This window comes from Gobius niger (assembly GCF_951799975.1).
Source record: "Gobius niger genome assembly, chromosome: 6".
Lineage (NCBI taxonomy): Eukaryota > Metazoa > Chordata > Actinopteri > Gobiiformes > Gobiidae > Gobius > Gobius niger.
In genome coordinates this window covers 6,686,719-6,707,429 of record NC_136857.1, presented here as the reverse complement: position 1 = coordinate 6,707,429, position 20,711 = coordinate 6,686,719, and the positions used below count along the sequence as shown (strand labels likewise).

The 20,711-nt window shown below is 40.5% G+C and overlaps 5 protein-coding genes across 7 annotated transcripts in view; 1 reads left to right on the top strand and 4 right to left on the bottom strand.

Annotated features, from left to right (window-relative positions):
- Positions 1–1,351: 1,351 nt before the first annotated feature.
- Positions 1,352–3,291, bottom strand: LOC306964373 (chemokine-like protein TAFA-4; the record flags this gene model as incomplete). Its single annotated transcript, XM_079558364.1, has 4 exons — positions 1,352–1,465; positions 2,009–2,133; positions 2,312–2,467; positions 3,192–3,291. 4 exons carry the CDS (start codon positions 3,289–3,291, stop codon positions 1,454–1,456), a joined length of 393 nt encoding a protein of 130 aa, XP_079414490.1. The 3' UTR covers positions 1,352–1,453.
- Positions 3,292–4,604: 1,313 nt separating this feature from the next.
- uba3 (ubiquitin-like modifier activating enzyme 3) lies at positions 4,605–9,673 on the bottom strand. 2 transcript variants are annotated; one of them, XM_079558700.1, is made up of 18 exons: positions 9,606–9,673; positions 9,464–9,502; positions 8,618–8,741; positions 8,434–8,514; positions 8,276–8,358; positions 8,119–8,199; positions 7,991–8,034; positions 7,839–7,903; positions 7,430–7,585; positions 7,191–7,293; positions 6,997–7,107; positions 6,832–6,885; positions 6,719–6,755; positions 6,554–6,635; positions 6,371–6,471; positions 6,220–6,283; positions 5,088–5,142; positions 4,605–5,009 (listed from the first exon to the last, which is right to left on the bottom strand). In XM_079558700.1, exons 1-18 carry the CDS (start codon positions 9,623–9,625, stop codon positions 4,921–4,923), a joined length of 1,389 nt encoding a protein of 462 aa, XP_079414826.1. In that variant the 5' UTR covers positions 9,626–9,673; the 3' UTR covers positions 4,605–4,920. The 2 variants fall into 2 exon arrangements, with proteins under 2 accessions (XP_079414826.1, XP_079414827.1); XM_079558701.1 differs by having other exon boundaries at positions 9,440–9,502; positions 9,606–9,650.
- Positions 9,674–9,980: 307 nt separating this feature from the next.
- LOC306964775 (PRA1 family protein 3-like) lies at positions 9,981–11,924 on the top strand. The gene is made up of 3 exons (XM_079558927.1): positions 9,981–10,282; positions 10,878–11,095; positions 11,529–11,924. Exons 1-3 carry the CDS (start codon positions 10,101–10,103, stop codon positions 11,702–11,704), a joined length of 576 nt encoding a protein of 191 aa, XP_079415053.1. The 5' UTR covers positions 9,981–10,100; the 3' UTR covers positions 11,705–11,924.
- A 985-nt stretch (positions 11,925–12,909) lies between these two features.
- lmod3 (leiomodin 3 (fetal)) lies at positions 12,910–15,969 on the bottom strand. Its single transcript, XM_079558926.1, has 3 exons — positions 15,206–15,969; positions 13,184–14,770; positions 12,910–13,095 (listed from the first exon to the last, which is right to left on the bottom strand). Exons 1-3 carry the CDS (start codon positions 15,491–15,493, stop codon positions 13,048–13,050), a joined length of 1,923 nt encoding a protein of 640 aa, XP_079415052.1. The 5' UTR covers positions 15,494–15,969; the 3' UTR covers positions 12,910–13,047.
- A 1,461-nt stretch (positions 15,970–17,430) lies between these two features.
- Positions 17,431–20,711, bottom strand: part of frmd4bb (FERM domain containing 4Bb) — a 37,894-nt gene continuing 34,613 nt past the window's right edge. The window contains exons 21-25 of one of the 2 annotated variants that reach the window (XM_079557687.1): positions 20,360–20,527; positions 19,392–20,170; positions 19,068–19,203; positions 18,841–18,951; positions 17,433–18,066 (exon numbers count right to left, since the gene is read on the bottom strand). In XM_079557687.1, the coding sequence (XP_079413813.1) occupies positions 18,843–18,951; positions 19,068–19,203; positions 19,392–20,170; positions 20,360–20,527 (1,192 nt within the window). In that variant the 3' untranslated portion in view covers positions 17,433–18,066; positions 18,841–18,842. Of the gene's footprint in view, positions 18,067–18,840; positions 18,952–19,067; positions 19,204–19,391; positions 20,171–20,359; positions 20,528–20,711 lie in introns of both variants that reach the window. The other variant, XM_079557688.1, reaches the window with a different exon arrangement.

Sequence of the window (20,711 nt, the reverse complement as noted above, 5' to 3'; positions counted from 1 at the left end):
TTTCAAGGTTTATAAAAGCTGATGATACAATGCAAGCCGTCTCTTCTACTTACAATGTTCCCAGATCTCGATAGACCAATGATGCCTGGAAACGTGTCGCACATAAATTTTCAATGTCACCTTAGTCCCTTCAACAATGTCATCTGAGTGGGGCGGCTGATTTGTGCTTGGCTCTGACAAGAATACAATTTGAATAATACATTTTGATGCTTTTTGATGAATCATTGTTAGAATTCGAGTGTTTACACCATTTTTCGTCAATTGCCTCAAACCGGGAGGCAGCTCAGCATAGACACAAACAGCCCTATTGCATAATTACATTAAGTCAACTGCTGTTATTTCAGTGTCTCCCTGTGCACAGTATGTGACAGCGGCACACGTCTGATGCCTCCAGTCGGGGGCGATTTGCACTGTTCCGTACGTGTGTGCATAAAAGCATCTCCATTGCAAAGGTGTCAGCAGACTGGAGAGAAGAGAAAAAAGAGTAGCGATCAGGGCGGGCCTGGGCGTAGAAAAAATGATTCATATGACGCCGACAGCTGATGAAGAGGGAATAATAGTAAACAGTTTGTTCCGTTAGAGGATTGGCTTCGAGGCACGGCGTCTCCACTGTTTCCCATCATTACTATATAAGCGGAGCCCCCCCACTGCAGGAGCGCTCAGTTTAGAGAGACAAACAAAAGCCTGATGTAAATACTCTCAGCGGTGAAGAAGCTGCTGGTCTCGTCTCCGCTACCCATTCCTCTCCCCACGATTAGCATTTCAAACGCTCCTTGTTTTGCATCATGTTTGAGTGCACGCCATCACAGCCTTGCAGGTGGCGGGGCCTGTCCGCGCTGCCAGGTTGGAGAGCAGCCGGTTGAAGTTGTGTTTTGCGAGAATGCCTCTTTGTGGTGAGCGCAGTCCAAAGGGATCTGACCTCTTTACTAAACTCCAGGTATTCCTCCTCAAACGCGACACACTCATAAATTTCTTAGTGTTTGTGGACTCACTGTGGGCCGTGATTGGCAGAAAGGAAAGTCGCACACTAGTCCACGTTGCAGCACCCTGAAAATCCACTAAAACCTCTACCTCTGGGAGTCTGCCAGCCGACCCATCCAAACTTTGATTGAGTGCATCACATTGTGCCCAGAATATCAAGCGTCCGCAAGTGACTTCTGCAAAAGATTTTTTTTTTTTTTCTGATCTAAAAAAAGGAGCCACGTCATTTTATCTCAGCTGAGCCGGTAATAGATTGTCCACTCCATGGGATTAGTCCGGACTGAAAGTGTGCTTGAGCTGAAGGAAATTAAAATAACAAGTTCCCGTGGTTTAAAGCTCAGCCAGGAGATATCTAATTAAATCTATATTGTTTGGTCCTATCTGGCGAGGTGTTCGCTGTCCTCTGGGTCCCATGTAAACGGTGGTGACTGCTTCAACAAACATGTACTGTTAAAGTGCTTCCTCTGCCTTGCTATCGGGCCACCTAAAGACAACAGAAAATAGGCTCCAGTCAATGCACAAAGCTCTTGTCAAAACATACAATTAACATCTTCATATTCCGTGGCTAATCCTGATGCATTATGGGACTATTTTGGTTTGCGTTTGATCTCAATATGCAGAGTGACAAATTGAACTTTGTAAAAACATGTCCCAGAGGAACCACACATTTGAAATGCTATCTCCCTCAGATGTCAGAAATAAAGTTAGTGTTAAATATTACATTTCAATATTAGTGCTTCTTTAAGTGCACACATTATCTGGTAGATTACAGAATAAGTATCTCTGAGCCCAGAGCAGCCACTGAGATATGGCCACTGAGAGGACAGGGCAGAGTGGGGCTTAGTGTGAAATCCCTGAATTAAAGACCAGCTAACTAAAATGTGCTCTATAAGAAGAATCCAGGTTTTGTGTTCATTAATAGCAGTACAATAAAAAGTAAATGTATATGTATATGTAGAAGCACATGTACATAAAGAACAACAGTTTATTAGAATACAGTCAAAATCTGAAACCAGCCCATGACTACCTTCGTGGTTTTGACTTTGTTGCCAGAGATGCAAGACCAGCCAGTAAGGTCTGGCAGAACTCGGCACTCCTCTCCCTCCAGACATGGCTCCATTTTACACCACCACTTCTGACGGACAATGGACGCTGTGAACAACACACACCAGGACAAGGTCACTTCTGACAAAAGAGCTCTTTGACAGAGCTGAAAACCCTAATCTCCATCACATGTACAACTCCACCCACCACCGCTCCACTGTGAGAAGTTTAAGATGACCCACTCATACAGTGTGAGGGCTTTCAGAGGGCATGCCCCGAACATTACCTTCCACACAAGAGGGCAGGGCCCTTGTAGTTCCAGCCACCTGTCCTGCAAAGCACGAACACTTGACTGTTTGAGAGCGTTCTTCAATCTTGTTCTTGTTGCAGCAGCGATGAGCTGCAACCACTTCACAAGTCCCTGTCCTCTCTTGTGATGAGCCTGCACCGAGGAATGAGAAGTAAAAAAAAATAAAAAAGGTTTTTTTTTTTTTTTTAAAGCAGTTCTGTGAAGTTCTTTCAAGATTATGATTCCATAGATCCAGTGCTTCGTATTAAAAGCTTTATTATCCACATGGTGCTGATCATTATGGACACAGCATACTGCACATGACAATTACTAAAATATCTTCGCACCCTGGTCTGATCATTTGTAGCGCTCTAGCACCACCAAGTGGATGAAACGAGTCTGGATTCCCACAACATTTCTCCAGATGTCAGAGAACAAAGGAGAAAAGTAATGATGAGGACTGCAAACATAATGTCCATCATACCCTCTATAATTATATTCATGTTTCCTACACGCCATTATCTAGCGCCATCACAGTTAAACTGAATAGAGAGCAGTACTACCACACATGGATGCATGCTCCTCTACATGTGGTCAAACAGCTGCAGGGTTAGAGGCTGGGGCTGGAAATCAAACAACTGTCCAAACATATTGTGTGCATGCTCATAAATAGAAATTTGAGGTAGTGATTTATGAGTAGTTTAAACTCTCAAAGATTGTAATTACATAATGCCAACAATTGCACACACAAAAATACCAGGTGATAAAAACATTTTATTAGACTGTGCAACAGAAGAAAGATGTTCTTCAGCGTATTTTGAAGGGTGACCAGCAGCTCTAATGAGTCCCCATGGGGCCAGTGGTCTGGGGCTGTTACCTGTCTCTCCTCTGGAGCTTTGGTTGCCAGAGTCCACCATCTGGATGCACAGAGTCACTACACAGAGCAGCAGGAGGACACAGTGCAATGGCCACACCATAGTGTTTGATTATATGTCACCTGCAGAGACACACACACAAAATATTAATACTTATAGACCCTCAGTCAGGTATCATTAAAAGCCTCTGGTGTGGCTCTTTTGAGCGTTAATGGAAATGATAAATTACATCTACAATAAGCCAGAATTCAGGCCTCAAGTGTTCTTGGGAAGGAACCCTCCAGACCCTACAACATTTTCATTCTAATTTAAATAATTCATGCTTTGTTGCTTGCTAATTAAAATGTTTTTCTTTTGCGGGTCTTTGTGATTTTCATGTGGTTTAAAACTGCTCATCCCATTCCCGTGGAACATTGTTCATTTAGCCAACTGTATTTTTGAAAACCTGGTGATAATTATAGTGTATGCTCAACGAATATGTACAGTGATAAGAAGACTAGTTCAATGCACACTTTAAATATGTTATCCCTTGATTTGTAAAAGATCAAGGGAACCCTAACAAAATGGTTCTCAATATTACGCACAAATAACCAGAGCAGTGAGACTTTGCCTACAAAATGACTGTAATGCAATATGCTAAAAGAACTAAACAAAATTGAAATGTTGCTGTAACACGAGTGAAAAGTTGAGGGCAGTGTGTGCACTCACCTTGTTACCAGAATTCATCCAGTCACCCGGTGTCTCCGATTTTGATCTCCTGGCTGTTTTTTTGCGTAAAAGTTGTCCTCGATCAATTCCAAGTCACACTCAAAATGTTCATCTTTGAACCGTGAAAGTGTGAAATAGGCCACATAAAATTGGAATACAGACGTTTCACAGCTTCTTAACTTCTAACCTGCCACTTGAGGTAACAGTCAATTAACCGAAGAGACTTTACGCACAGGTTTGTTCCCCCGGAGGTTCCTCGCAGGACAAATGCTGGGGAGACGCGCGCTGCTGAGACTGACGGGCTGAAGGCTGTCAGCTCCGACTAGGCAGGAAAATTAAAACTTAATCAAGATACAAACCATCTGTCTCTCTCGGACAATGTGCGGCCACTTTCATTACTGCGTAAGAAGCTTAGGGGCGCACGCACATCCTGTCACTCCGAGCCAAATGGAGCTAAAGACAAATCAAAACGAATCAAGGTCTCTTTATGTTTGTATCCTCATATACGAAAACATCTTATTTCGCGCTTTACTTCACAAAAGAGCAATAGTATGGGAGTAGCAGGAAAATAGCAATGCAACAACAGGGATAATGAGGGAAATGTAATATATCTAGACCTAAAGGCAAAACAAATGCAAGCGTTGTTGGGTGTAACAATACAAGCAGTTTTATTTCAGTACATTTTATCCAGTCTTACTTTGCTTTGTGGCCATACAAAGGCAACCACTACTTTTGCAGGATATTTCAGAAATGTGTCTATATAGCATGTCCATAATAAGAGCTTTATTACAGCAGAGCACGCCATACTAATACGAATGACGGGGGGAAAAAAAAATCAGACTAAAAATACACAAATACAAATAGATTATACTAATAGAAAAACAGTCAGGTGATTACCGTCCTTAATGAGACAACACAAGAGCTTAAATGCCTTATTTACATCATTGCTTTAAATAGACTACTCAAAAGACATGGTAAAGTTGCTTTGAGACATCAGTGCTTTATAGATTAACAATTAAGATATCACGCGGTAAAATTCAGCTTGAATAAAACCGTCTGGGGTGTAGTAACATCAGCCACGGCGAGCTCCTGCCCATCAGACAATCCCAGCTCTGTCAAAAATAAAGAATAATGTTAGGTCTAATAAACATAAGTATCCAGCAGAGGGTAGTACCATGAGAGACACTTGCCTTTTAATGTTTTGCACAAGTTTGGCCGGGTGCGCTCCTCGATAGATTTAACAGACTAAAAAAAACAGGACAATGTTATTTAGCATTTGGTAGCATTCCAGTTACAATAAGAAATAGGGCTACGATATGATATGAATCTTATCATGAACTTATCCATGTGCCGATTAGATTTTTGGATAATAATGTGATTCAGTGCATCCATGTTTCACACTTTTCCCCCTTAAATAACTTCTCAAAACCTAACTGTTCAAACTGGCTTATACCTAATTGTCTTTATTCTGGTTCCTTTGTGTAAAGTGTTTTTGAGTGTCCAAAAAAAGCGCTAAACAAGTTTGCGGTATCATTATTCCTCAGTCATGCTCTGAGGCAATGTTCAGAAAGCAAGGCTCTATGCTCAATTAAAATTATTGAGGGAAATACGATTTTTTTTTGGAAGGTCTTTCATTCTTATTAAATGCGACTTGAATGTGATCTGCCGTCTTCACAAAATGTGTGTTCAAGCAGAGGGCACTGCGTCACATACAGTGTAGAGGTGAAGTGGATGGATTGTATGGTTACGCTATATTTTACTCTACCCTGATACATTGTACATAACTAAATCCAGTACAATGTAATCTGCTTTGTAACAATCTGTAATAACTTGTATCTGTGTAGTACATACACCATGGAATGTGCACTAGTACTTTGGAGGCATAAGACATAAGACCCTTAGGGTTAGGGGTTAAGGTTAGGATCTTATGTCTTTATGTGCTTTAAAACTACAAATGTATATTATTCCATCGTGTATGTAACCCACTGGTGCAAGTTATTACACATTGTACTAAATTTGGCAGGTACAATGTATCAAGGGCAGTGTAAAACAAAGTGTTCCCGATTGTACCACTGTGCAGCGGATCTGGAAACGTTGGATTAAAATGTGTTAAGCCAACACATTAACCTCACTGTTTTAAGAAGAAAGGAAGCCAGGTTCTTTGGGCTATGGCCTTTTGTGAGATTGTGATAGTAAGAAGGGTGACTTTACCCATTTCTATGAAGTAAAGTATGAATTACCTCCTTGTTTGCAATGAATGTGCTGCATAGAATGTGATGTTTGAAACTTGAATAAACATTCATTCATATAATTTAGAATTACCTGCAGATATAGTGTTTTATTCTTTCCTTCCAGAGTTGTTGTAATAGCAGGGGATTTCATTTGCCTGTAAAAGCACATACATTTTTTTTAAATAATAATCATAATTCCATTAGACACATATTTGGGTATACAATTTGGTTAGAGCCCTTACAAAGAGGAATTCTCTGTTAAATACTCCAACACTTCCTGTAATTTAGCAGACGGAGGGAACTGGAGATCCTGAGGCACCTGGCTACAAGCTGAACAATTGTCCTTGAATGAGAAAAGACAAAACGATCAGGATATTAATGCTGTTTAAAATAAGCCTGTAGAAAATTCTATTGAGGCTACACACTTTTCGCTCTGCTTCAAAGGTGTATGTGTAAAGCCCATCCACGTCATTAAAGACCATGTAGTTATTTAAAGGAATATACGCACTGTGAAGGAAGAAGAAAGCATCAATTACATGCCTGCTATGTGACTTAAAGTACAATATTTAGATGCTACTTGTCAAACAAACCTTGTAGCAATTTTAAAAACTTCTGTGGCACAGGCAGCTTTGTAAAAAAAAAAAAGTTAATAATTACAAAGGGAAGTAGGAGGTTAAAGATTGTAGATTTTTAAAAATCTTACCAGCAATAACAGCATTAGTTGAGGCCACAGCAGGAATGATCCGCTTTACAACACCTGTAAGACAAAATCAATTATTCAAAGATACTTCTTCATGAAACAACAGAAGTACAAGGCTGGAAAAATGCATTAAAATAATCAGTGATTTTATAATACGAGTGTGCTCACCTTGGGTAAGTCTGTAAGTCACTCCTGTGATCTTAAACTCGGCAGCTCTTTCCTGGGCTTTTGCAAACACCCACTGAATATGCTGTGGATTGTCTCCATCTAAGCTTGTTTCTTTGAAGGTTCAAGCTCAGAATTAAACTCATTTCCAAACTACTTGAATTAAGTTAGACATGTAAAATCACTTGTCTACTTACCACCAAAAGGCTTTTCTTTAGGCCACTGTAAGACCCTGGCATATTCAATACAGTGCTCAGGTAATCTTGGCATTGAGGCAATTGTACACATGGGGAAGTTGATCTGTGGAGAGGAATGCCATCAACATAAATGTTATTGGAAATGCTATAGGTTTATATTCTGCATTTTTATGTATCCATCATTGTATTCGAACGCAAGATGATTACTAAGGAAAATTCAAAATCAATATGAGCAGTACCTGAGGTGGATACAGCTCTAGTGTGCAGTCGATGCATGCCGTCATGCCGGGAAGAATGACTCGGGCATTTCCTTTAAAGCCCTCTGTACCTCCATCGATGAGAGGGATAATAGAACTGGGATCGAGAACTCCGTCTTCATAGCTCAAGAGGGATATCTTTACAGAGGAGAATATCATGTTACTGCCGCATTGTAGAGACATTTACGGTGTTTTTACAGATTTCTGATGAGAGCATGGCAGCACAGGGAAATAACCATCACTGAGAACCTGTATAGAAATCATAGTATATTTATGGCACAGAGCAAAAGGTAAAAATTGTCCTATCAATTTACTGTTTTTAAAGACTACAGCTTTCTAGTATTTGGAAACACTACTTTGCACACAAATAGTTTAAACAGCTGACTCATACCAGCATGCCATTCATCCAGCGCCTCGCAATGACAGAGTCCAGCCCACAGACAATAATATGGAACTCTATGAGAAAAAAAAAGAAGCTCTTTTTATTTAATCTCTTTGCAAAATTGATCCAATGCTTTGTTTTTTGTTTTGTCTTTTACTTACGTCTGTAAAAAGACTCATCATAATCCTGAATCTTTTTGAAATGACTGTATATATTGTTAAGGCGGACAAAGACATAAATAAACAAAATTTCAGAAAAATATCATGCGGCACATTCTCTAAAAGGATACGGTACAACTTCACATCCTGGAACACGATTGTTAATAAACTCAGCCGCCACGTCTGCCTTTGGTCGTCCAACATCTTTAGGCCTGTAAAAATGAGCCATTTATGAAGTATCATTTATGGGTTCTCCAAATGCTAATAATGGGTCAGAAATGCTTTTACCTAAAAAGAAACTGCCTGTTAAGGTTGGACACGTCGATCGTATCCATGTCAACAACATGAATAAGACGAAACCCGGACAGTGCCTGAAGACAGTATAGACAATTTCAATGTTTCTAATTCAAGATACACATTTTTGAAGCATATTTGAGCATATTTACCAGGTTTTTAAGAAGTTCACATCCAAGCCCTCCTGCACCAATAACCAAGATCTTGCATGTCTCTAATAAGAACTGCAGAGACTGAAGAACAGAACAAAATGAAAACATTACTCTATCATTTCTGTATTTGCTTGTGACGCTTAATGTAATCATCATGCAAAATCATGGTAGTTAATCCATTTACCTCAACGCTCGGCTCGAAGTCGGGATGGGTGAATGGGCCGGGTCTCTCCAAGAACTTCTTAACATGATTCCACCGCCCATCCCATTCGCAAGAAATATCACTGTGTCCACCATCTACAGCCATTCTGGAGGAACATCAGGACACACTGAATGTGTAATTATAATACACTGATCCACCAATCCCTATCTTTCCTCATGTGGCTATGCGCTGTATGAAAACACGAATTCCAAGGCTGCAATATTAGCCACAATCAAATCAAATTCACAGTATTAAAGGTCGCAATTATTAAATCGTTAAGGAGGCAGTTTATGTTTTATGTCTAATGTCTCTCTATGGGGTTTTCCTCTACGAAGATGTCTGGATTCTTGCATTAGTTAAGCATTAATATTTCATTCTTCTTTCTATGTCACCGATCCTGGACATTTCTGTCAACTGGAGGACCAAAAGAACTGAGCCTGGAGCAGAGCTAAAGCATGTTAAAACAGGGATTTAAATGGGACAAGGAGTAGCACACCAGATACAAATTACACTAGGTCTAGACTATACCATAAACCTAGATTAAACCGGGACCAGGTCAGCTCTAAACTTCATGTCTGCAGAGTCCTAATCTGTACAGCACTATTTATAGCAAGCCATGCAAGCCTTATTGACAATATAATAGAAATAGGGGTAGGCTTAGTAAACAATTAAGCGCTGTATTAGGCTGTAATTTTGACACACAGAAAACTAGGCCGATGAGATCAAATTTCGCTAAATGAATGGTTTAACTTTTACGTCTCCTGGCCCAGCAGTCGCAACGCAAAGCTGCTGCCAGTCAGAGACCTTTATTTAGCATTCAGCACTAACTTCTCAGTCAGGTCCTCTATTCTCCGTCTTTTCTTCTCCCTGCAAGTGACAAGTAAGGTACACATAAGCGTGCTTCGTGTATCACACACAATAATGGGGGATTAGAGACGGTAAATAACATTTTTCTTATAAAATCACTTACGGCTCCTCGGCATCCGCCATACTTTCACGGTCCCATGTCCTCGATAGGCTGCTGTGTTTCCGGGTGGCGTCATTCGTTAGCATTCAGCACAAACGCTTGATTATTTATTTATAATAGATTAGTCCTTTTAATTTATATATTTTTTTCAACTTATTAATATACATTTTACAATCAATACAAGACAATGTACACGCAGAACCTTTATTACAATATATATATTTGAAACATTTTTAATCTGTATTGTTATTTTTACTTGCGCCATGCATTGTTCAGTATAATTATTTTATACATAGTAATAATATTTATAAATGCTGAAATGCACAAAAACAATTTGTTTTTTTTATTTGTTTTTTATCTGTTCTCGTTGCACCAAATCTCGCGTTGTTACCGCATCCTTGTTGTGCTAGCTTAGCTTGTCAGCTGATCCGTCAAAATATTTCGCAGCTGCAGTGTCACTAAGCGTGCCTGTAGAGTTTGTATGTACAGGCTGAACCCATGGCAGGAAAGATGGAGCTTGCGCCTCTCAGACCGTGGGATGACTTTTTCCCTGGAACCGACCGCTTTGGCAAACCCGAGTTCTCAGATTTGACGAAATGGAACAACCGTGTTATCAGTAATTTAATGTATTACCAGACCAATTATTTCGCCGTGGTCGTGGTGGTTTTCCTCATTGTGGGGTAAGTTGGGCAAGGCATCACTGGCATTTTGTTTAACCAAAGGCTGCATTTCTGATCCACACCCCAAGAGCATAAATGCTATCAAAATGCTATTCTTCCTGTACTAGCTCAAGTGAAAACCCAGCTGATCATAACTTCAGCTGTTTTAACTTGCTCTAAGCACCCAATATGTACAATTAGATCTGTTATAAATACGTTTTATTGATCGTGATTATGGTGCTACAGTCAGGCTTTTGATGGCATACTTGTTCACCGTCGTTTTTTACTTTTATTATAATCTACTGTACACGATTATTATGATTATCACACGCACAAGCTCTATTCAAAAATACCCAATGGTAGTTTAGAAAGCCATTCATAATCCGTCGTAATATGTCTACTGATCGAGAATTATGGCCTGGAGCTTCTGCCTCAATGCACACATTTTCCAGGATGTGGCCATTTTTGCCAGCCAGCAGATGATGCTATTTCACAAAATCAACCTACACCTTTTTATTGTATAACAATTTTGGAACTTAACTTATTACGTCTCTTTGAATGCAGTTCGACCTAATGATGTGTTACAGCATGTTATCTGTTTCACGTTTATTTCCAGCTTCCTAAACCCACTGGGCATGTTTTTTGGTGGCGCAGTGGTGGCCCTGGTCTTTGCTGGGTCGGTTTGGGCTGGAGAGAACAAGGCCATTATCAAGAACTTCAAAAAGAAGAACCCCACTCTGTTTGTGCTGGCAGTCATGGTCACCAGTTACTTTGTGCTCTCTCTGTTCGGCGGCGTCCTGGTCTTCATCTTTGGAATCACGTTCCCCCTGCTGTGTAAGTAACATATGGCATACACATTTCACAGTTGTATGATAATTACAGATCAAAAAGTCGTTTAAGTTCTGTCTCTTCTCGGAAAATATTTGTTTAGTTAACCGAAAATATAATGCAGAAATAACTATAGCTAAAAGTCATTCATATGATTATAAAAAACACATATCATAAAGGAACACAGTCTATAATGAGATGCTCCGACAGTTGCTCAGGTCAGAGCCACAGACGTGGGTTCATTAATTCCCGAGGGCACTGTGTTGATGCGTTGCTATGGCTTGTTGATCCAGGCAGTACTACTTTAGCGGCTTGATGTCATTCCCACACTATGCGCCTGGCCTGGGAATATAATGGGAAGGATTAAAAGATATGACTACCCTTTTCTTTCCTGTGGCTTGTAATGAAAACGCTTCTGTTTTTATTTTTGTGACTGTAGTGATCTTGATCCATGCGTCGCTGAGAATGCGCAACATGAAGAACCGACTGGAGAACAAGATGGAGGGTGTGGGGATGAAGAAGACCCCCATGGGCGTTATCATGGACCTCCTGGACCAGCAGGAGGAGAGGATGAACAAGATCCAGGATTTTATCGAAGGCAAACTCAAGGAATAAGGCAAACGGAGGTGTCAAACCAAACACGGAAATACCTTTACATAATGTCATGTTTTCCTTGACCTGTTAAATCATGGTTACCAGCTTATCAGAGTATTGTAGAAGTGTGTGTGTGTGTGTGTGTGTGTGTGAATGTGACAAAGGGATGGATAAATTTCTGCTAAAGATGACTGACATATATCAAGAAGGGATTTCAGTGCGTATAACTTAGGGTAAAATAGAAGGGTTTTTTTTTTTTCTTTTTTTGCCAAAAAAAGATAGATGCATATTATGTTTTGATGTTTATGTTCCTTTTCCATATATTTACATTATTTGTGCTTTGATATGTTGTGTTTGCTCACCCAAAGCTAAAACCTAAGCTTACTGTATATAATAAATTTGCACAATTGTCCTCCGGGACTAAACAGGAAATGAGCAGAGCTTCAATAAGGGTTCAGAATCTCTTGAATCATTCATCTCAAATAGAAGCAACGCACAGTTACTGACATTTTTAACAAGCCACACACTCTGTAAGTTTTGACACCAAACACACTCTCTTTTTAATCAGGACTATTGATTTTGCTACCTCACAATCATAAATGCTTTATTTTTGCATAAAACAGTATACTCTTACAAAAACACCGACATTCACATTTACTATGTTAGCATTTCCTTTACCAAGTGTTCACACTGTCCAGGCTGGTCCGAGTGTAGCTCTTTCTGACCACAGCTATGCAATATGAAAACGAATGGCAAGTGCAGCTTTATGGTATGTTACATATTTGTGCTGTGTCTCTTTGTTGAAAAGTAATGCATGTGGACTTGTATGTACTGTATATATCGACTGGTTGCATAAGACTTCATCATTTAAAATCTCACTTAATTAAATTCTCCAGTTTTATATAACTCCCATAAACAAATGTAAAAGCTTTATTATCGAACACCAATGTTACAACCATTTGACAACTGTTGCAATCTGTTACATTCACAGTCATACTTATTAATGTGTACTTTTTCATTCAAAACTGGACATAGGACTGCTACCATAATAATAAAACTGGTCTGATTTATATTTTGTTCTCGTTCATAATTTAAGAGTCAAACATCCGTGACTTGGGACCAATGTGCTGCTATAATTGCTCAGAATTCTCCAAGTGTATTAAGTTACATCCATTTAGTTTATAATAGCTTCTCTTATTTAGTTGAATGAACCAGCATTTCCATCAAGCAAAGCAAATTGATAAACTTTATCTGTGGGATGAGTGACCAAGATGAACAACTTGGGTGTGGGCACATAGAACTGCTCTACTGGTTTAGCACAATCAGACGTGAGTACATGAAGAATAAACAAAACAAATCCAGTTTTAAATGAGACTTGTTTCACTTGATTCCAGCGCTTTAGGGAGTGGCACCTGCAAGCACAAGCAAAGACAGATGCGTCACAAAACTGTTGGATGTGCATTTTTTTTTGCATAAATGTTTAAACAATTTTGTTCTTACAGCTTTGAGTAATGCCACGTTGCTCTGCTTGATCTGGGTCAGAAGTTCATCTCTGGGCGTGGCGTCCACTTTTGGGGGCACTCTTCTGCGTGGGATTGGTTTCAAGGTCTTTATAACTTCACCGAGGTTTGGCTTTTCATCTATCGCCCCTCCTCTGCCCCCTGTATCCTTCCCTCTCGGGGTCTTCTTGAGCTGAAAACCTGCCTTAGGATCTGCCCTTTCTCTCGGGTCAAGGTCTAGAAACGGGTCTCGTTTCTTGGGTGTCCTCTTGAGCTGGACTTCCTTTAATGAGTTTTTCTGTGCTGGTTCTTTTGTTGTTTTGGGAATGCTGTTGTGCTTAAGCTGCTTTTGAGGTTCCATGGGCTCTTTGGCAGGCTGTGTTCTTGACTCTGTCATATTTTCCAATGGTGGAACTACCCCATGTTCTTGTAACACCTCTAGAGGGTACCCCAGCATTTGTAGTAGCCCAGGCGGGAGGTTAAGACTGTTTTCGTACATCTGTAGCATCTCCTTCTGCTCTTTTAGCAGCTGTTGCTTCTGCTCCTCCTTTCTCAGCTGCCTCTGCCGGTCCACATTCCTCGTCAAGAGATTTGTCACCACCATTCTTGGCCCGGGCTGTTCAAAGTGGTAGCCCATCTTGACCAGTGTGTTGTTGGCCTTCAGCAGCCGCGAGATCTCCATTTCGGCGTGATGACCCAGCATGTGCCTTTGGTTGTGGAAACGCAACTCTGTCAGCGTCTCATTGAATTGAAGGCAACGGATTATGGCCACAATCCCTTTTCCTGTGACGAAGTTGGACTCAATGTTCAAAGTGGTGATGCCACGGTTCTCTCTCAACATGTTTGCAATGTTGAACGCAATGTTTTCATCCACTCCGGTGTTTGCTATACTAAATGTTTTTACATGCTTGTTCTTCTTAAGGGCATTGACGTAGTCAAGAAGCATCTCTTTGGGAATGTTTTCAATGTTGTTGAGGTTCACCTCGGTCACGGACGGGTTGTTGTTGCGGACTTTGTCGAGAGTGGACTCTAAGTTAGTCTCGTTTCCTGAAGGTCTTGAAGTCATCTTTATATTTCCGAGTGCCAGCTGTGGGATTTTCAATTTATTGATTTTCTTTTCTTCTTTTGGAGGCAGTTTGATTGGGTTTTCCGTTACCTCATCCAACGGAGGCGGGGGGTCAGTTTCTTTGTCAGCTCCTTTAATGTCCTCTTGCGTTTGTTCTGTGCTGTTTTCTGAATTGGAAATCTCCGCTTTAATAGTTGTTTCTTCAAACTTTTGGTCCTTTTCTGGACTCTCATTATTAATTTCTTTATTGTCTGCCTTCTCTTCCTCTTCTTTGATTTTATCTGTAGATATGGTTGTCTCCTCTGCCACATCAGCATTTTTAACCTTTTCATCGGTTACTTCTTCCTCCACTTCTTCTTCTTCTTCTTCTTCCACAATTTCTTCAATAATCTCAATAATTTCCTCTGTGGCATCCCCATCTGCAACCTCTTCTGTTATCACCTCCTCTATAACTTCATACACATAATCCGCATTATTTGCTTCCTCTGTTTCATTCTTCTCTGCTTCCTCCCGTAAAATTTTCTGTCAACAAACAGAAATCCAAAAGAAGCATACAATTGGATGGTTGATGTAACATTCATACAAATATTTCAAGCCCCTTAAATAACGGGGATAATGTGGGGACCCCAACTTTCTTTTGGTGTATCATTTATGTTTCTTAAAGTTATTAAGAATTGAATGTGACACTGTATTGTAAGACATATGACATAATAGGTTTAAGGTTTGATAAAAATAATCAATATGTAGAAACCTTATGATTCTGGGACCTCCTGCTGTACCTCTGAGGACCCCCCATGGGAAAACCCCATAGTAATGTGCTATCAATTTTTGTTCCTTTTCTCAGTTTTTGTTCCCAAACACCTTAGTCCTCTTCAGTACAGACAAAAAGAACTGCAATTAAAAAAAATACTTGAACAATTATATCCTGTTTTAGGGAAATCATTCCTAGTGTCTTACCTCACTTGGCAGCAAAGTGGCAGGCACTCTCTCCTCCTCAAGCATGCGATTTGATTCCTTCTCCCAGTAAAGGTAATCGACAAGTGATCGGTGGTCAAATGTCCCCGTTGGTGGCTTCTCTGTCTGGTCTTTTTGCCTCTGTCCGACTGGAACATGATCATCGGGCGCTATTATAACGTCCATCTCACTCTGGAGCTCCTTAAGCTCCTCTGGTGACAACATAGCAAGGAGCTCATCCTCGTCAATGTCCTCTTCATTCAAGTCCTCAATATCCTGTATCTTAGACATCTTGGGCCTTTTTGTTTCAACTACACAATCCTCAATCCGCAGACCTAAAGTGTAGCTGGACAAGGAACAAACTGGCTACTTCAACTGAGCAGTGGCTGCCTCTTTCTCATGCGGAGGCTATAATTAACAACGGTGAATTGCATGGAAGATATTTAAGGCACAAGCTCTCGGAGGGGGTAATACATGCTAACATTCTTTTTTCAGCGCCTTGCTCTCAGCTGGCCCGGCCGTCAGGATCGTTAGGGATGACAGTTGCTTCAGGCAAAGAAAGGTGGTGAGTGACAGGAGCAGGTGCAATGGGAGGGAGAAAGAGGGGGCTGTACTGGCTAGACAGTACATACAGCGCTCCGCCCACTTTTCCAGTGTTTCTTCTGAGAACTGCTGGATTTCAGATGACATCACAACATTTTAAAAGGTCTGCAGTGTCCATGGGTGTAGGTAAAGTTTGTGTTGTCATTATACTGATGGATAGTTAAAACGGGGCATGAGGCATCTGATCAGACATTTGAAAAAACAAAACAACAATTTCACACTGGGGTTTCCACGAGTTGACTATGTACGTAAGCCTGATATTAAAAAAAAAAATGTATGTAATAGCAATAGAATTTCGATTGGTAAACAAATTGTACTTTGACTAATTACATGTTTGGAGAAAAAGTATGAATAAAAGAAGACAATTATTCAGTGACATAAGTATAAAGATCCTACATAGCTGCAGATCTATTTCATTGCTGTGTCGTTCTAGAATATTCAAGACAGTAAAAAAAAAGGCCCTTTTTTGTTTGCTTTTGTTCCACTGCTACAATATTGTCAGGCATAGGGCCTTTAAGGTCTGTGGTAAATTCATAGATCTAAATCCATTTCCATGCTAAAGGCGTACTGCTGCCCCCCTCCGAATAGCTCAAGGACTCAACTCTCAACCTTTATATATTTTTTGATGAAGTCCAGAGGTGGCAATGAAGTGAAGCACAGCCTTAGAAACGCATTTGTGTCTTCAAAATGTCAATGAAAAGATTCCTCCTGAGGTCTGCATGTTAACTACATTCCAATAACACATGTCCCACTGTCTCTTTTTTTTTTACACTGGTTGCAATGACCGTCTTGATGTTTGAGCCAAACACTTATCCAAGCCACATGTCCATGTCTTATTGCCCATGAAATAGAAAGGTACAGCCATTACATACTGTATTTTCAGTGTCAGATTTCAACATAATAACATAGGAAATACTGAATAAATATTGGAGTGAGAATGCTTTTTAAAGGAACAGGCCACCGTTTTTACATACTGACATAAGTTCTTACCTGAGCTTAGACGAGTTGATGTGTACATGTCTGGTCTTTACGTGCGCACTCAGTAACACAAAAACACCAAAGATGTTGTTAGCATTTAGCAACTCCTCCTCTCCTCTATGGGGCCAAAATAGGGGTGAAGTTAGAAGCGACCAAGCTCTATATCTACTATATTGTAAGGCGTAATAATATAGTACCCCTTTTTATCCACTTAGAAAAACGACATGTTTAATTTTGAGTAACTATCCTTGGATCATGTAACTACACACGTTACTGTATTTAAATAGGGAAATGTGGAAGAGGAGGAGAGGCTCAATGCTGACAACATCTTTGGTCCTTTTGCGTGACTCAGCGCACGCACAAAGACTAGACAGGTACGCATCAACTTGTCTAAACTCGGGTAAGAACATATCTCAGTATGGAATAACGGTGGCATGTTCCTATAAGCCCATGTATTAAGGGCTCAGTGAACAATAAGTTTTGTTCACTGAATTCATAACATTTTTAAGAATCCAGAATTTGCCATCACCGCACTGTAGAACGGTGGAGATGACACAATCGGCATACCCCTAGTATTGTGAAATTACAATTACACAATTACTTACACACATCAATTTATTCACATCCTGGTGGAAAATGTTGCATGACACCTAACATTATTAAGCTATACACTGACTGTGAGTAAAACAACAATTTTCATTTTGTTTCTTTTATGTTTTTTTAAATTTACGGCAGTGGTGGTCTGGTAAAATATTTTTTTAAAAAGACAACTTTTTATCAAATGTATCCAATTACTAAACATGCATCGGAGAACACAATACGGCGGCACCAGACAAATGCATCTATAAACACAGTGATCTGAGTGTAGTGAAAAGAAGAAATGTTACCACACTGTCTATTCTATTGGACCATAGTCTTTCATTCTATAATCTACATAAGGCAGCAGTTTGTTTGTTTTTTTCCTGTTAAAAGACACTTAGTAATGAATGTCATGAGTTTGTCCGTGGAGTCCATTTTGGATCCTGTTTGGTTGTGCAACATTCTCGTCTGCCTCCAATCCACCCAGTCCAAGGCACAGGAAAAGTCATTCAAGAGTGTCAACAGTTTTTCTGCCCTCAAACCTGGACAAGCTGTGTGTACGGCACGGCAGCCATACGAAACTGGTTTAAAATGGTCGTCCGTTTGGCGTGCTGCCACCAACAATGGCTTTCTTTGTGTACAAGTGCATGTGGTTTGGTCCTCTTCAGTAGAATATGCCCATGTAGCCTTGATCCGGGTAATATCTAGTTAGAAAGAGACAGACCGGTGTTAGATTTTGAAAGAATCCCCTGTATGGACATTGGCCACATTGTAATAAAGACAAATTCAACTTAGGAATAGTGCTGTTCAGATGATTTATCAACCAATTACATGTCTGTGGCAGAACATTTTGTTGTCACATGTTGGTGATTTTAAACTGAGGATCAAAATGAAAAAAAAAGAGAGTGATTTAGTTTTTCAGACAACTATGATTTCTGCCCATATTTTCACACTCCCACATAAGAAAAAGAAAAAAAGATACACATCTTCAACATGTCTGCATAATTGAGAATTGTCATGTAATTAGTTGATAACAATTAAGAACCAAACAAATGCGGTCTTTGATGGCATTTATCACGTGGAATGATAAATTAATGGCAATACATTCAATGCAACTCCAAGCATAGAAACAACTATAAGGGTGTGTTCACTCCTGTCATGTTTGGTTGGCTCAAAGCTCTTGCTGGGAAAGTCCGCTTCGTTTTGTGCAGCTCGTGACTGCACCATCTGACCCTGCATCAACATTTACGAGCCAAGCTGAGGGGAGCATCGATTCCTGTGGACAAGTGTGAACACACCCTGAAATATTTATAAAAAACGCTACAGATATCACCCAAGACGACACGAGAATGTGTAACTCAAATATGAAGTGGCAACAAGTGACGAGGATGATGATGATGATAAAGGATGGAAGTGATTAACTATAAATATACTTAAAATAAAAATAATAAATGATATCTGGCTCTGATAGGTCTCACCCTTAAGTGTTAGACTGGTTGTCACAAGGTTCAGCTGAACTAGTGGCTTCAACTGACTGACAATTTTTTGGCACTGTGTCCGACTTGGACACTTTGCAATCTGGGGAGAATCTGCACAAACCGTCATTAATGTGAGTTGTCTATAAGTGGTGAGTTGTTGTTTTACATTTGGTTTACGATACAATATATTACATTGCAAACAGACAGACAGATTGTTGAGTGTTTACCTGGTGTGAGAGGGACTGCGATTGTATGGGGACACAGGTGCTCCGTGATGGTACAGGGGGGAGTCGGGCGCATCACAGTCTGTCAGGCCCACTGCCAGCTGGTTACGCCAGTTACCCATGCTCTCAACTGAGGACACTATAAACATGGAATGATATAAAGCACAAATACATTGATGGAGGCGTTAGTAATTGTTGTCAGTGTAAACACAGCATTGAGGACGATTGTTGTGGCTACACAAGCAATAATGTCATCATGCTTTAACCCCTGTTATTGTTTTTAAGCTTTCAAGCATAATTGACAGTAATTGTTTCTGAGTGGCTCACCTGATGAGAAAGAAGTGGTTCTGCTGGAGTGACTGAAGGCTGCAGGCATGGTCTGGTAGCCCAGGCTGAGCTGTGATCCGTTGTCATAGTCGTAGGCGGTCAGCATCCCCCTGCCTCCGTCTTTAGGACCTCTGTTGCGGTGGTACCAGCCTTTCAGGTGCTCTGCCACTATGGCCTTCTGCATGTTTTTAGCCAGCGCTTCAGCCCTGGGCCCCTCCCTGGTCCGAGGAGGCCTCATCGTGGCATAAGGGTTCTGAGCCAGGTTGTCTGCTCTGCCATTGTAATGCTTGTTGTATCTGTCGTGTCCGTTGTACCCGTTCACTTGGTATGACGGGTGCACGTTGTAGTGGCCTTCCACTTCACTCTCATACACATAGGCACCATTAGCGTAAGGCTCCATGTCCGAATAGCCCGACACATAGTAGGAACTAGGTGCATAATGTGTTGTGGTGTCAGAATTGTAACCACAGCTGTTATTGTGTGGCACCAAATTGGGCATGCTCCCAGTGTTTCCAAAAACCTCCACCTTCCTGTGCAGCCGGTGCATGGTGGAGTTCCGTGAGTCCAGTGTATTATAATGAGAGTTTGTTGCCCCACATAACTCGAGACTAGACTGGCTTGTATAGGATGAACAGTCCTCTAGTGCGTCTGAGCTGTTGCTGCGATGGGATGGTGACAGGATGAATACAGGTTTTTCTGAGTCTTTGTGTTTTCTCAGATGGGGCTGAGACTCCAGACTGCCACTGCGATGCCTAAAGCAATGTGGAGACCCCTCAGACCTAAAGAACGGAGAGAACATGACGGCTGCAACTTTGGTATGAGATTGATTTTATGTACAATCAAATAAATCGGTAAATTTTTACGATAAAATGTATTTGTTTTTATATAAGTGTGTTAGGAGTTAAAAAATAACCACAGTTAGTAATAAATTAACAAATGAAATAAACAAAAAGGGAATAAGGTCACACCTGAGCTGGCTGCTGCTGTAGGCGTTGCGGGTCATAAGAGGAGTGGGAGGCATGCTGCATGCATCTCTAGGAGCTCTGGGTAGGCTTTTATAAGGGCTATTGTTGGCAGAGGACACCTGTCTTGGTTTCAGATAGTAGGTAGGTACCTCCGTGCTCTCAGGAGCTAATCTAAAAGGGTAAATTAAAAGGAGCAGGATAAACAAAAACAGGAAAAACCAAGAAGAAAGGAGTGAAGGCTGCAGACAAGATCTGACAAAACAACGAGGGCTCTGCCAAACATGATCTCAACACTTGAAAATAAATTAAAATATATATATTGAGAAGAGTCACTCTTGGTGATTTTAGACAGAGA